The sequence below is a fragment of the Salvelinus alpinus genome, chromosome 5 (assembly GCF_045679555.1).
Source record: "Salvelinus alpinus chromosome 5, SLU_Salpinus.1, whole genome shotgun sequence".
In the NCBI taxonomy this organism is placed as follows: Eukaryota; Metazoa; Chordata; class Actinopteri; order Salmoniformes; family Salmonidae; genus Salvelinus; species Salvelinus alpinus.
Window position 1 is genome coordinate 40,114,233 of NC_092090.1, and position 13,378 is coordinate 40,127,610.

Below are 13,378 nucleotides of genomic sequence, written 5' to 3' on the forward strand. Positions count from 1 at the left end.
TGTTTGTGATGAGAGTGTGCGAGTGCGGCTTGTTAGCAATGTTTTGTAGCTGAATTCCAAATAAATAAGTGCTGAGTGACATGAGAACTCTAATCTGTGTGGGTGTGAAGTGGGCATGTTTGTGTAGGTTGTTCTTCTGTAATTTAGCAGTTTCTCATGATTTGAGATAGCCCATTCTCTAGAAGTTACCACCAATGAGAAGAACAATAAATGAATCCCCCACAGATGGAATGGGGAGATCACAAAGACCTTTGTCTCTCTTCTTCTGCTCTCTTCCTCCTTTCTCTCCTTTCTCCATCAGCCATGTCTTACTCACTGGGGATGTCCTAGACACTAGTTTCCCTCCTCTATGGTCCATCCTTTCTATGGTTTCTGAAAATGTTGGCTGTTGTTCCATTACTAGTATACTCATTCCCTCACTCAGACACACGTGATTTCACTTGTGGGATGCTTGGTGACGGGTGCTACTACCATGGAACTGAGAGTCTATGGTGGCTAGTATGGGTACACTTCTCTGGAAAATGCTTTTTTAGGCCGCCTGCGTCTTTCAAAGTATTCAATGAAATACACCCACACACAGGAAAAATATGTAATTTTACAATTTATTCTGGTTTATTGTGTGCTGAATAGTTTTAGCTGTGGTTTTCAAGCCATCATCAAAGCCTCAAACAATGATACTTTCAGTAAGTGACTTTATAGATATTGCTGTATAACAGCTCATAAATAAAATACAAGCCAAATTAAGAGATTCACTGAAAAGTTTGATATTATTTCAAAGTTTGAAAAATGAATTCAGAGAGAGTAAAACAGTGGGCAGAATACGATAGTAAAACCTATCTATATCAAATACAATCTCTCATACAGTATAAGAAAAATATGTTTCTAGAGTACAAATAGAAAAAATATAAACGTTTTAAGGATGTTCGACATTTTACAGTTATACTGGCCCCTGATTTAACATGTTTAAATGTATATACACTTTGATATGATGACTAGTATGGACTATTGGATTGAATATCAATCACATTTTCCATCATAAAAAATACATTAAAAGCAGGTGAGAAATCTGACAAAAGCTAGTCAATTGATAGACACAAATTCTAATATAACATTCAACACTTCAGGGTTTATTCAATCAAATTTACTGCTGTAGTAAATTAACCACATGTTGTTTAAAGATGAATAGTGATAACATTGATGATAGTAGGTTTACAAGACAGAATAGTTCAAACCACTATTTATTCAGAATTGTATTACATTTTGACTGTGTTTTTTTTCTGGATTGGGGGAAACGTGGTATACTTACTGGGGTGGTACATTTGATGAGTAATAAACCCTTTAATACCTGTACAGCACCATTTGTAATACGGTTGTATAGTAATTCCCTTTCTTGACACACAGTGCCTCTGTAACACCCAAGCTGCATAGATTTGTGTCCTATCAGTTCACACCTTGCAAGTATTGGCTTTGTTGGCTTTCTCCATTCATCAAAGTATGCTCTTGCTCATTGGCTCTGAAGAATTGAAAAGCATTGGAATGCTGTAAGCAAGGGCTAAAAGGTGTGAGAGGCTGAAGTGTATGTTAGTGACATATTTCACCATATGTCATGTCAGTCCTTTCTTGTTATATCAATGAGGGGGAGTGAAGGAAGGTGTTCTGTTCAGGCGGTGATGGGCATGTTGTCCCTGTAGCAGGCTGCCCTCTGGGGGGCGGTGTAGCTACACAGGTCCTGGTAGATCCGGGCCATCTGTTCCCCGGCATGCAGCTCGTCTGACTGGATCTCCAGGTTAGGACTGCTGTACTGGGAACGACGCATGCTCACTGCATCCAACAGCTGCTGGCAGTTCACTGGAGTAACCTGTGGCCGAGCACAGACAGAGAAAAAAGAAGAGAAGGAGAGAGGGAGAGAAGGAGAGGGGGAACTGTAAGCTCAGTCTGCCAACTTCTGACAGTAGACTGGAGTGATCTGAACACAACCAGACAGGGAGAGAAGAAGAGAGGTAACTGTTAGCTCAGTTTGTATTTTTATGGTACACTCTTAGCACCTTTTTTCTATCTAGAACCTTAAAGGGTTCTTCGACTGCCCACATAGGAGAACCCTTTGAAGAACCATTTTTAGTTGCAGGTAGAACCCTTTTGGTTCCATGTAGAACCTTTTTATACAGAGGGTTCTACATGGAACCCAAAAGGGTTCTACCTGGAAGCAAAACGGTTTGGGGACAGCCCAAAGAACCCCTTTGGAACCCTTTTTTCTAAGATTGTAGTGGTGCCCTTTTGACCAAATCACCTTGAAGACTAAAGTTACCTCTATTTACTCAAACACATTCTGGGACTGTGCAGGGGGGATACCACATGTTTCAGTGATCCAGGGGATATAACCTCTGTTACCTGGACGATGATAAGTTTGCTCTTGGCTGTGCTGAGGTCATGAAGCTCCTCCCCGAAACACAGGGTCACCATGGGGTCAGGTGCGGGAAGCTGGCCCTCCTGGTACAGCTGGAGAGCTGGGACAAACAAAGCAGACAGAGAAGAACTTATTACACAGACAGAGAATGCTTCATCATAACTGCACACTGATGAGTGAAGGCATGTACTCCAAAGAGTATATGTCTGTCAGTAAAGAGTACATGTATTCCTGTCCTCTTCAGAGCACAACATCCTAAATCAACAACAAAAACAACATGAGTTCCTTTCTCCTCACCTTGGAAGAACCTTCCTGTGTCAAAAATCTTGACCACAGCGTCTCTCTCCAGTTTGCAGGGCCCCCCAGGGCTGTAGTGGGGGCCCAATCCCCCCTGCCCGCTCCAGAACACACGGCTCTGGCACAGCCTCTTGATGAAGATGCCCTCGCGGTTAGCACGGACCAGCACGCCCCTCTCCAGGTGGCCCAGGAGCTTGCGGGTGACATGGCGTTGGCGCTCAACCTCGATGAGCTCAGCGGGAGGGAAACGGACGTTCTGCAGGCTGTCTGCGAGACCGTAGGGGGACCTGTGCTGGACCAAGGGAGGCTGACCCGGAGAGATACGACAGCCATCAGCATGAGATGTCACCACGCTGTCCATCAGCTTCCCACCATAGAAGAAGTTAATGATCATCTGGGAGAAGGCTGGAAACAGAGGGAGGAAAGTGTTGAGAAAGCCACTGCATTGTCTTCTATTAAGTCTCGCAAGAGGAATGGAAATAAATACATTTGTATTTAGAAATACTGAGGAAACATACCGGCATTGAAAGATCCCATCGGCGAGGGATCTTGATGCCCCGGGAAGACTGCAAGGTAATAAAAAAAAAAAAGATAACTGACTTTGTGGTATAGATATTTTCTATCATAAAATTCAAATATTGCCTTCCTCTTACATATGCAGCATGCTCGTTAAGATGCAATGATCTTGAGTGACCGTGAAAAACATCTGACCCCTCTATCATGTCATGATTTGTCATTTCATCAAAAAATACAGCCCGTCAAGCACAACAGACTCACAGGCGGCGTGACCAAGAACAAAATAAACCTTAGTCAGCAAAGTGCTAAAGGAAATGAGCAAATCGTTCCCCCTCTAGAATTCTAGAATCATGTCAACAAGCCTGTGTTAGAAGCCATAACTGCAAGGTAATGTCGCAGAGTTTTGCGTCGCTATATATGCAGTTATTTTTAAATGAATAAATCGCAACCTCTCACAAAGGAGGAACTGTAGCCTCATAGAACATACTACAATAATGCCAATTTTGATACAGGAGACATAAACATGCAAACATTCTCTACACACCTTAAAACATGTTCTTATGGAAAACAGCTAGACAGATACTTTTAACAAAGGACAAAATAATGTATAAGCGTTTGCTAACTAATTAGATAGATCAGATCATTCACATACATATATGTTCCAGTCGCCACTGTATGAACGTGTTAAAATGGACATGACACCACTGCATGTTGGTGATACTCCACTAGATTGGATGACACTGCTAAAGAAAATAACAGTTGACTGAGTGGAGAAAGACCCTTACCACTGACGCTGCCCTGGGACCAGTACTCTGGGCTGGGCTGCATCCTACAGCCATCCTCCTGGGGAGAGTGGCTCCTCTTGACGATGCCAAGGTACTCATCACTGGAAGACTGACAATGGAATGACACACCATGCAATTAGTCTCTAATAACCATACATCAACAATCATACATATAATCATACATATTTAGAAACAGAAGAGGTAAGATATTTGATAGTGGAGGATAGAGACAGAAAATGAGAGAACTTGAGTGACAGTAAAACAAGAAAACAGAGAAAAACAGAGAGAGTGAAGTTGGTGAGAAATATAGATAGAGAGAGGAAAGGAAGAAATGGATGGAAAAAAGAAAAGCATACCTGTTTCACCTCTTTGATGAGCTCCTCCAGGTCTGCAGAGCTGCAGTCCATGTCAGTAATGTCACCAGGGCTAGATGTCAAAGCTGCTGCTGCACTTTTACCTGCTGGAGCAGAGGGGACAGCATGGTTGTAAGTATTATTGTCACAGCTATTTTTTATATTTACTACGGGAAAAGGCTGATGGTCAAATGTAAATCAAGTCTCAGCAGCAAGCTGTCTTTGTCCAGGTTTCTAAGTTTTCAACTCTGATCAAGGCAACATCCTGCTGCTGAAACATTAGTGACTTTTAATAGATAATTTGGGCATGGGTGCAATTTGACTCTCCATCCATTCAATACAGGTGTTTATAATGTTCATTATTCTAATGTCTCCATAGTGAAATATGAACTCACTCTTCTGCTCCTCCTCGGGGACGATGCGGTACACCTTGTAGGGCTCAGAGATGTCCAGCTGGGACCTGTCTCCCACCTCCTCGAAGTCAGGGCTCTTATTCAGGGCACACCGCAGCCTGGTCTTCCATGTAGCAGGCTCAGCCTTCTCCCCCTCCTTAAACTTCCCCTTAAACACAGCCCAGGCCTGCAGGGAGGGAGCAGGTGCATTAGAATGAGAGTCATAGTAACACACATCCAAACATAACACATACCTGCTGGTGCTATCAACAACTTGTTATATTCAAAAAGGTCTGGAACTGAACGAAAGAGATTAGAAAGTCCACGATGAAGCCATACATAGAAGTAATTAGAATTCAACTCCTTTGATAGCCAGAATACAATTAATCACATGATAAATACAGGTAGGTTACATAAAACAAAAGGTTGAATTGTAATGACATGAAACTGGACAGGTTCTGGTTTAAATTATTTGTTAATTGTTAAGTTATAATTACATATAATTACACAAAGACATTAGATTTTCAATGTAATTTCTCTCTGCTTGACTTCTTGTGACCATGGGCTCTATTTTAGCTGGCTCCAGCATAGCCTCCCCTTATTCAAGGCCGATTTAGCAGCATTGCATAGATACATCTTTTTATCCGGGCCATTAGCCAAGTAGCCTATGGAAAAAGGGGTTTTAAATGGTATGCTGAGAGTGCTTAGAAATAATGAATTTAGCATTTTGTTAGGTTTGTTAAAATAGAGCCCCATGACTCATAGATCAACGTATTGTCAATTATGTCATCATACTCTGTAGCCTATTTATGTGCGTTACAGATGGTGAGGATGTGTTAATAAACCAACAGCACGTAATGCACACTCGTTCTATTTGTAGGCGCATATTAAACAATTAATGTGTAGCCTATTTATGCGCGTTACAGGTGGTGAGAATGTTTTAGTTAAACCAACAAAACGTAATTCACACCTGCTCTATTTGTAGGTGAAAAAAAAAGAAGGTTTGTGCTATATGTCTCTCCAAAAGTGGTGCGGAAGGCGACACATCGGTGATCTAAATATGCTCTCAAATCTACCGCTATCAACAAAATCCTCGTTTGAAATTTGAGCCAATGAATTTACCTTGAAGATAGAAGCGTCGACCTCCTGGTTGTAATCCTGCTTCCCAGCATGTTTCCAGGGGATGCGGAACATAGTGCGGCTGTCGTCCTCCCAGAGCAGCCCCGGGTACTGACCGCTCTGGATCTGCTCAACTAGCCACTGTTTCAGCCTCCGACCGCCCGGGTTTACTGACATCTGTCATAAACATTCACAAGACATGTCACTATATGGGCTGAACGTTTGTTTTAATTTGATGCTTGTTTGTGATAATTAGGAACTTATTTCAAGAGAGAGAGAGCAAAAAGTAAAACAAGATAATATTGGTTTATTATTTCAAAACAACTATATTTTTATATAGCTTACAAGGGACCACTCTTGAAGAGTTTAAACAAAGACAACTAAATCTTACCTTTTATTTTTGTATTGATAAGTCCTTTAGATATCCTTGTGATATCCTTCAAATAGATTATTGAAGACTATTAAACCTTAACACCAAGTCGATGTCTCAGAGTCAATATAATAAATCTTTACTCGCATACAGTTTAATCTCTTCTTTCAGATGAATGAAGCATTGACTGCAACCTGATTGGACAGATGCGTTTCACTTGTATCCAATCAGGTTTGGGACATACCATACCAATTCGGAAGTCTTGTTCTTCGAAGCATGGGCATTTACAAGAAATCATCTGACATGAGTTATCGTAGTAGGGTCTATGCCACAGTTGGCTACAGACGGCGGGGTATTGAACAATCCTGGATAATAATTAGTAAAGGATAAAGGGAATTTCACAGCGTCATAACATTACATTTTACTGTAAAGGTCGGCCCAACAGGTATTGCTCCTTCGTCACCCCACTGGTGCAGGTTTTACTACAGCCCAGGCTGCATTCAAACAACTGTAGGTGTAGGCAGAGTGACTTTCATGTTGGCTATGTTGGAGCGATATGTACTCTGAAATAGATGCAATTATAAAGTGTTTATCATGTTACCATGTGAATTAGTTTTTATTTCGTGAGAATAAGAGTGTCCAAAAAAAAGACAAAGTCTCTAATGCCAACATGCTTATTCATAGCCCTTATACTGAAAGGACTATACACAAAACATTAGGAACACCTGCTCTTTCCATGACATAGACTGACCAGGTGGAAGCTATGACCCAATTATGATGTCACCTGTTAAATCCACTTCAATCAGTATAGATGAAGGGAAGGAGACAGGTTGAAGAAGGATTTTTAAGCCTTGAGATATGATTTATGTATGTGTGCCATTCAGAGGTTGAATGGGCAAGCAAAATATGTAAATGCCTTTGAATGGGGTATGGTAGTAGATGACAGGCGCAAATGATTTGAGTGTGTCAAGAACTGCAACGCTGCTGGGTTTTTCACACTCAACAGTTTCCCGTGTATATCAAAAATGGTTCACCATGATTCATTTCAATTTTAAAAGCTTCTATGAAAATGTATATAAATCAGAATTAAACAACAGTTGGACTGATCCTATATCCTATAACAACTCTGAAGCAAGACAAAAAATAATCACAAAAAACTGAGATATTAGATAGTGTTAAAACATTCACATGGAGAAAAGCATCAGGAATGGATGGCTTTCCCATAGAATTCTATTCAACATTTGGTGACAAAGTAGCCCCCCTATTTATACAAGTGACAACACACGTCACTCAAACCAGTACTTCCTAGTTCCATGTATCAAACAGTTATTTCAGTTATATTAAAATCAGGAAAATGTGGAGAGTCCCCTGCTGATTATAGACCCATAAGTTTAATAAATTATGACAAAATATTAAAGCTTATAAACAATAGAATGGCAAATGTCTTATCAGACTTGATTTTTTTATTTTTTTATTTTTTTCATTTCACCTTTATTTAACCAGGTAGGCTAGTTGAGAACAAGTTCTCATTTGCAACTGCGACCTGGCCAAGATAAAGCATAGCAGTGTGAACAGACAACAACACAGAGTTACACATGGAGTAAACAATAAACAAGTCAATAACATGGTAGAAAAAAAGAGAATCTATATACAATGTGTGCAAAAGGCATGAGGAGGTAGGCAATAAATTGAATAATTACAATTTAGCAGATTAACACTGGAGTGATAAATCATCAGATGATCATGTGCAAGTAGAGATACTGGTGTGCAAAAGAGCAGAAAAGTAAATAAATAAAAGCAGTATGGGGGTGAGGTAGGTAAATTGGGTGGGCTATATACCGATGGACTATGTACAGCTGCAGCGATCGGTTAGCTGCTCAGATAGCAGATGTTTAAAGTTGTTGAGGGGGATAAAAGTCTCCAACTTCAGAGATTTTTGCAATTCGTTCCAGTCGCAGGCAGCAGAGAACTGGAAGGAAAGGCGGCCAAATGAGGTTTTGGCTTTAGGGATGATCAGTGAGATACACCTGCTGGAGCGCGTGCTACGGGTGGGTGTAGCCATCGTGACCAGTGAACTGAGATAAGGCGGCACTTTACCTAGCATAGCCTTGTAGATGACCTGGAGCCAGTGGGTCTGACGACGAACATGTAGCGAGGGCCAGCCGACTAGGGCATACAGGTCGCAGTGGTGGGTCGTATAAGGTGCTTTAGTAACAAAACGGATGGCACTGTGATAAACTGCATCCAGTTTGCTGAGTAGAGTATTGGAAGCTATTTTGTAGATGACATCGCCGAAGTCGAGGATCGGTAGGATAGTCAGTTTTACTAGGGTAAGTTTGGCGGCGTGAGTGAAGGAGGCTTTGTTACGAAATAGAAAGCCGACTCTAGATTTGATTTTGGATTGGAGATGTTTGATATGAGTCTGGAAGGAGAGTTTGCAGTCTAGCCAGACACCTAGGTACTTATAGATGTCCACATATTCTAGGTCGGAACTGTCCAGGGTGGTGATGCTAGTCGGGCGTGCGGGTGCAGGCAGCGAACGGTTGAAAAGCATGCATTTGGTTTTACTAGCGTTTAAGAGCAGTTGGAGGCCACGGAGTGTTGTATGGCATTGAAGCTCGTTTGGAGGTTAGATAGCACAGTGTCCAAGGAAGGGCCAGAAGTATACAGAATGGTGTCGTCTGCGTAGAGGTGGATCAGGGAATCGCCCGCAGCAAGAGCAACATCATTGATATATACAGAGAAAAGAGTCGGCCCGAGAATTGAACCCTGAGGTACCCCCATAGAGACTGCCAGAGGACCGGACAACATGCCCTCCGATTTGACACACTGAACTCTGTCTGCAAAGTAGTTGGTGAACCAGGCAAGGCAGTCATTAGAAAAACCGAGGCTACTGAGTCTGCCGATAAGAATATGGTGATTGACAGAGTCGAAAGCCTTGGCCAGGTCGATGAAGACGGCTGCACAGTACTGTCTTTTATCGATGGCGGTTATGATATCGTTTAGTACCTTGAGCGTGGCTGAGGTGCACCCGTGACTGGCTCCGAAACCGGATTGCACAGCGGAGAAGGTACGGTGGGATTCGAGATGGTCAGTGATCTGTTTGTTGACTTGGCTTTCGAGGACCTTAGATAGGCAGGGCAGGATGGATATACTGTCTGTAGCAGTCTGGGTCCAGGGTGTCTCCCCCTTTGAAGAGGGGGATGACCGCGGCAGCTTTCCAATCCTTGGGGATCTCAGATGATACGAAGGAGAGGTTGAACAGGCTGGTAATAGGGGGTGCGACAATGGCGGCGGACAGTTTCAGAAATAGGGGGTCCAGATTGTCAAGCCCAGCTGATTTGTATGGGTCCAGGTTTTGCAGCTCTTTCAGAACATCTGCTATCTGGATTTGGGTAAAGGAGAAGCTGGGGAGGCTTGGGCGAGTAGCAGCGGGGGGGGGCGGAGCTGTTGGCCAAGGTTGGAGTCGCCAGGAGGAAGGCATGGCCAGCCGTTGAGAAATGCTTGTTGAAGTTTTCGATTATCACGGATTTATCGTGGTGACCGTGTTACCTAGCCTCAGTGCAGTGGGCAGCTGGGAGGAGGTGCTCTTGTTCTCCATGGACTTTACAGTATCCCAGAACTTTCTGGAGTTAGAGCTACAGGATGCAAATTTCTGCTTGAAAAAGCTGGCCTTTGCTTTCCTGACTGACTGCGTGTATTGGTTCCTGACTTCCCTGAACAGTTGCATATCGCGGCGACTTTTCGATGCTATTGCAGTTCGCCACAGGATGTTTTTGTGCTGGTCGAGGGCAGTCAGGTCTGGAGTGAACCAAGGGCTATATCTGTTCTTAGTTCTGCATTTTTTGAACGGAGCATGCTTGTCTAATATGGTGAGGAAGTAACTTTTAAAGAATGACCAGGCATCCTCAACTGACGGGATGAGGTCAATATCCTTCCAGGGTACCCGGGCCAGGTCGATTAGAAAGGCCTGCTCGCAGAAGTGTTTTAGGGAGCGTTTGACAGTGATGAGGGGTGGTCGTTTGACCGCGGACCCGTAGCGGATACAGGCAATGAGGCAGTGATCGCTGAGATCTTGATTGAAGACAGCAGAGGTGTATTTGGAGGGCAAGTTGGTCAGGATAATGTCTATTAGGGTGCCCATGTTGACGGATTTAGGTTTGTACCTGGTGGGTTCCTTGATGATTTGTGTGAGATTGAGGGCATCTAGCTTAGATTGTAGGACTGCCGGGGTGTTAAGCATATCCCAGTTTAGGTCACCTAACAGAACAAACTCTGAAGCTAGATGGGGGGCGATCAATTCACAGATGGTGTCCAGGGCACAGCTGGGAGCTGAGGGGGGTTGGTAGCAGGCGGCAACAGTGAGAGACTTATTTCTGGAGAGATTAATTTTTAAAATTAGAAGTTCGAACTGTTTGGGCATAGACCTGGAAAGTATGACAGAACTTTGCAGGCTATCTCTGCAGTAGATTGCAACTCCTCCCCCTTTGGCAGTTCTATCTTGACGGAAAGTGTTATAGTTGGGTATGGAAATCTCAGAATTTTTGGTGGCCTTCCTAAGCCAGGATTCAGACACGGCAAGGACATCAGGGTTGGCAGAGTGTGCTAAAGCGGTGAGTAAGACAAATTTAGGGAGGAGGCTTCTGATGTTGACATGCATGAGACCAAGGCTTTTTCGATCACAGAAGTCAACAAATGAGGGTGCCTGGGGACATGCAGGGCCTGGGTTTACCTCCACATCACCCGAGGAACAGAGGAGTAGTAGGATGAGGGTGCGGCTAAAGGCAATCAAAACTGGTCGCCTAGAGCGTTGGGGACAATGAATAAAAGGAGCAGATTTATGGGCGTGGTAGAATAGATTCTGGGCATAATGTCCAAACAGGGGTATGGTGGGGCACAGGTACAGCGGAGGCAAGCCCAGGCACTGGGTGATGATAAGAGAGGTTGTATCTCTGGACATGCTGGTCACAATGGGTGAGGTCACCGCATGTGTGGGAGGTGGGACAAAGGAGGTATCAGAGGTACGGGGAGTGGAACTACGGGCTCCATTGCAAACCAAAACAATGATAACTAGCCTGAACAACAGTATACAAGGCATATTGATATTTGAGAGAGACATACAGTAAGGCATAAAGTAATTGCAGGTCTTGATTGGGAGAGCTAGCTAAAACAACAGGTGAGATAACAGCAGCTAGTCAGCTAACACAGCAACAGCAGGTAAAATGGCGATGACTAGGCAGAGAGGGTCGGATTAACTACACACAGAGCCTGAGTTAAAACACAGAGCCGACAGATAAAACACAAATAAACAGAATGGAGTACCGTGAATTAATGGACAGTCCAGCAGGCATCAGCTATGTAGCCAAGTGATCATAGTGTCCAGGGGGCAGCCGTAGATGGAGCAGGGAAGCCGCCACTACGCTAGCACGCGGCGTTTAAAGTTAGTAGCCCGGAGGGGGTCTGCTCAGACGGAGGCCGGTTGAGGGCACAGCGGATGGGGTATTTGTCGGCAGACCAGACGTGGTGGTGCGGCGGGGCGCCGTGTCAACAGAGAATCCAAGCCAGATGGCGAAAGAGGTATTGTAGAATTTTGTTTGCTAACTGGTGCTAGCTTCGTGGCAGTGGCGCTAGCTGCAAGCTAGCTGTGAGGATCAGAAGTAGTGGCTCAGGGATTACGGCAGGAATCCGGCGTTGTTGTGGAGAGACAGTCCGATGCTGGTAAATTGGTGAGTAATATCCAGGCTAATAACAGGACTGGTGTCTGTGCAGAAGGTAAAAGCTGCTAGCAGTGGCTAAAAATGACTAAATAGCTTGTAGCTGATTAGCTGGTTAGCTACTGGGGGTTCTTGAATGTGTTCCAAAGTTAAAAAATAATAGCGATTCCGTATCACATTGGGTGAGGTAGGTTACCGGAAGGTATAATCGATACATATCGATCAAAAAGGGTTTATTAAAAATAAACACCTACAAACAAATACAAGAACATGTTTCAGTTTAATACAATACGCAAAAAAACAAGATACAGATTTATCAGTAATGGTTGTTGATGCCAAAAAGAGTCAACCGTCAATGAATGGCCTTTTCGGAAAAAAAGTTTAGAAATGTTCAACTTTCCAGCTGTAATAATACATTTAATAAAAATATTGTATAATTGTTCTAAAGTAAAAATACAAACAAATAACACAATATCTGATGAAATTGCTTTAGAAAGGATCACAAAACAGGGATGTCCCCTCTTCCCCCTCCTGTTTGCAGTGGCAATTAAACCACTTGCAGAAATAATTAGACAGGACCCAAACATAACAGGTATTGGTAAACATGACCATAAACTAATCTTATTGGCAGATGATCTTTTGATATACCTGACCAATATTGAAAACTCAATGACCCCTTTGTTAAAAATATTTACAGAATATTCAAAACTCTCAGGATATAAAACTAACTTCGGGAAGAAAAAATAATTACGGCAATAGGATTTTTTTTTAATTTAATTGTCTCGATTTACAGCAATACTTTAAGTGGACCACAAAAAATATTAAATATTTAGGATACTTAATAAGTGACAACAAACTACACATTTAAACAGATAACTTTATTCCATTTCTCAACCATATGAAAGCAGATCTAATTAAATTCAATAATCTTCCCATAAATCTTACAGGTAGAATTAACCTCTGTATAATGGCATGGCTGACAAGGTTTTTGTATTTATTTTTGGTAATACCAATTACCCCACCGAAGAGTCATAAAAAAAGTGTACTCAGTCATAAGACTTTATATGGGAAAATGAAATGCATAGAATAAAAAGGAAACTTTTACATCTTCTGATGTTGGTTTTAACCTTCCAGACATGGTATTGTATCAACTTGCCACTCAAGGCTTTTACTTTGCAGCAGATAGTTAAATGCACTAAAAAGGAACAATGGGTACATATTGAAGATGTGCATGCCCATCCCCAGAATCTTTTTGCATGTCTATTTTCAAAGGATAAGGAACACTAACACAACATGGGAGAAAATTAAACGTATTCTAGAAGAACCAATATCACTTCTTAAAAACACAACCTTATGGAACAATCCTTGGACAGCTTTTCAGAATTCACCGATAAATTGGTCGACATGGAAAACTAAAGGCATAGAAAC

General features: G+C 42.6%; 1 protein-coding gene across 6 annotated transcripts; it reads right to left on the minus strand.

The window, feature by feature from the left end:
- Positions 1 to 583: 583 nt before the first annotated feature.
- irf8 (interferon regulatory factor 8) lies at positions 584 to 6,394 on the minus strand. 6 transcript variants are annotated; one of them, XM_071401909.1, is made up of 9 exons: positions 6,258 to 6,394; positions 5,870 to 6,043; positions 4,751 to 4,934; positions 4,368 to 4,459; positions 4,003 to 4,111; positions 3,220 to 3,267; positions 2,702 to 3,106; positions 2,389 to 2,504; positions 584 to 1,858 (listed from the first exon to the last, which is right to left on the minus strand). In XM_071401909.1, exons 2-9 carry the CDS (start codon positions 6,041 to 6,043, stop codon positions 1,661 to 1,663), a joined length of 1,326 nt encoding a protein of 441 aa, XP_071258010.1. In that variant the 5' UTR covers positions 6,258 to 6,394; the 3' UTR covers positions 584 to 1,660. The 6 variants fall into 6 exon arrangements, with proteins under 6 accessions (XP_071258010.1, XP_071258008.1, XP_071258009.1 ...); XM_071401907.1 differs by having other exon boundaries at positions 4,359 to 4,459; XM_071401908.1 differs by having other exon boundaries at positions 4,368 to 4,462.
- Positions 6,395 to 13,378: the final 6,984 nt, after the last annotated feature.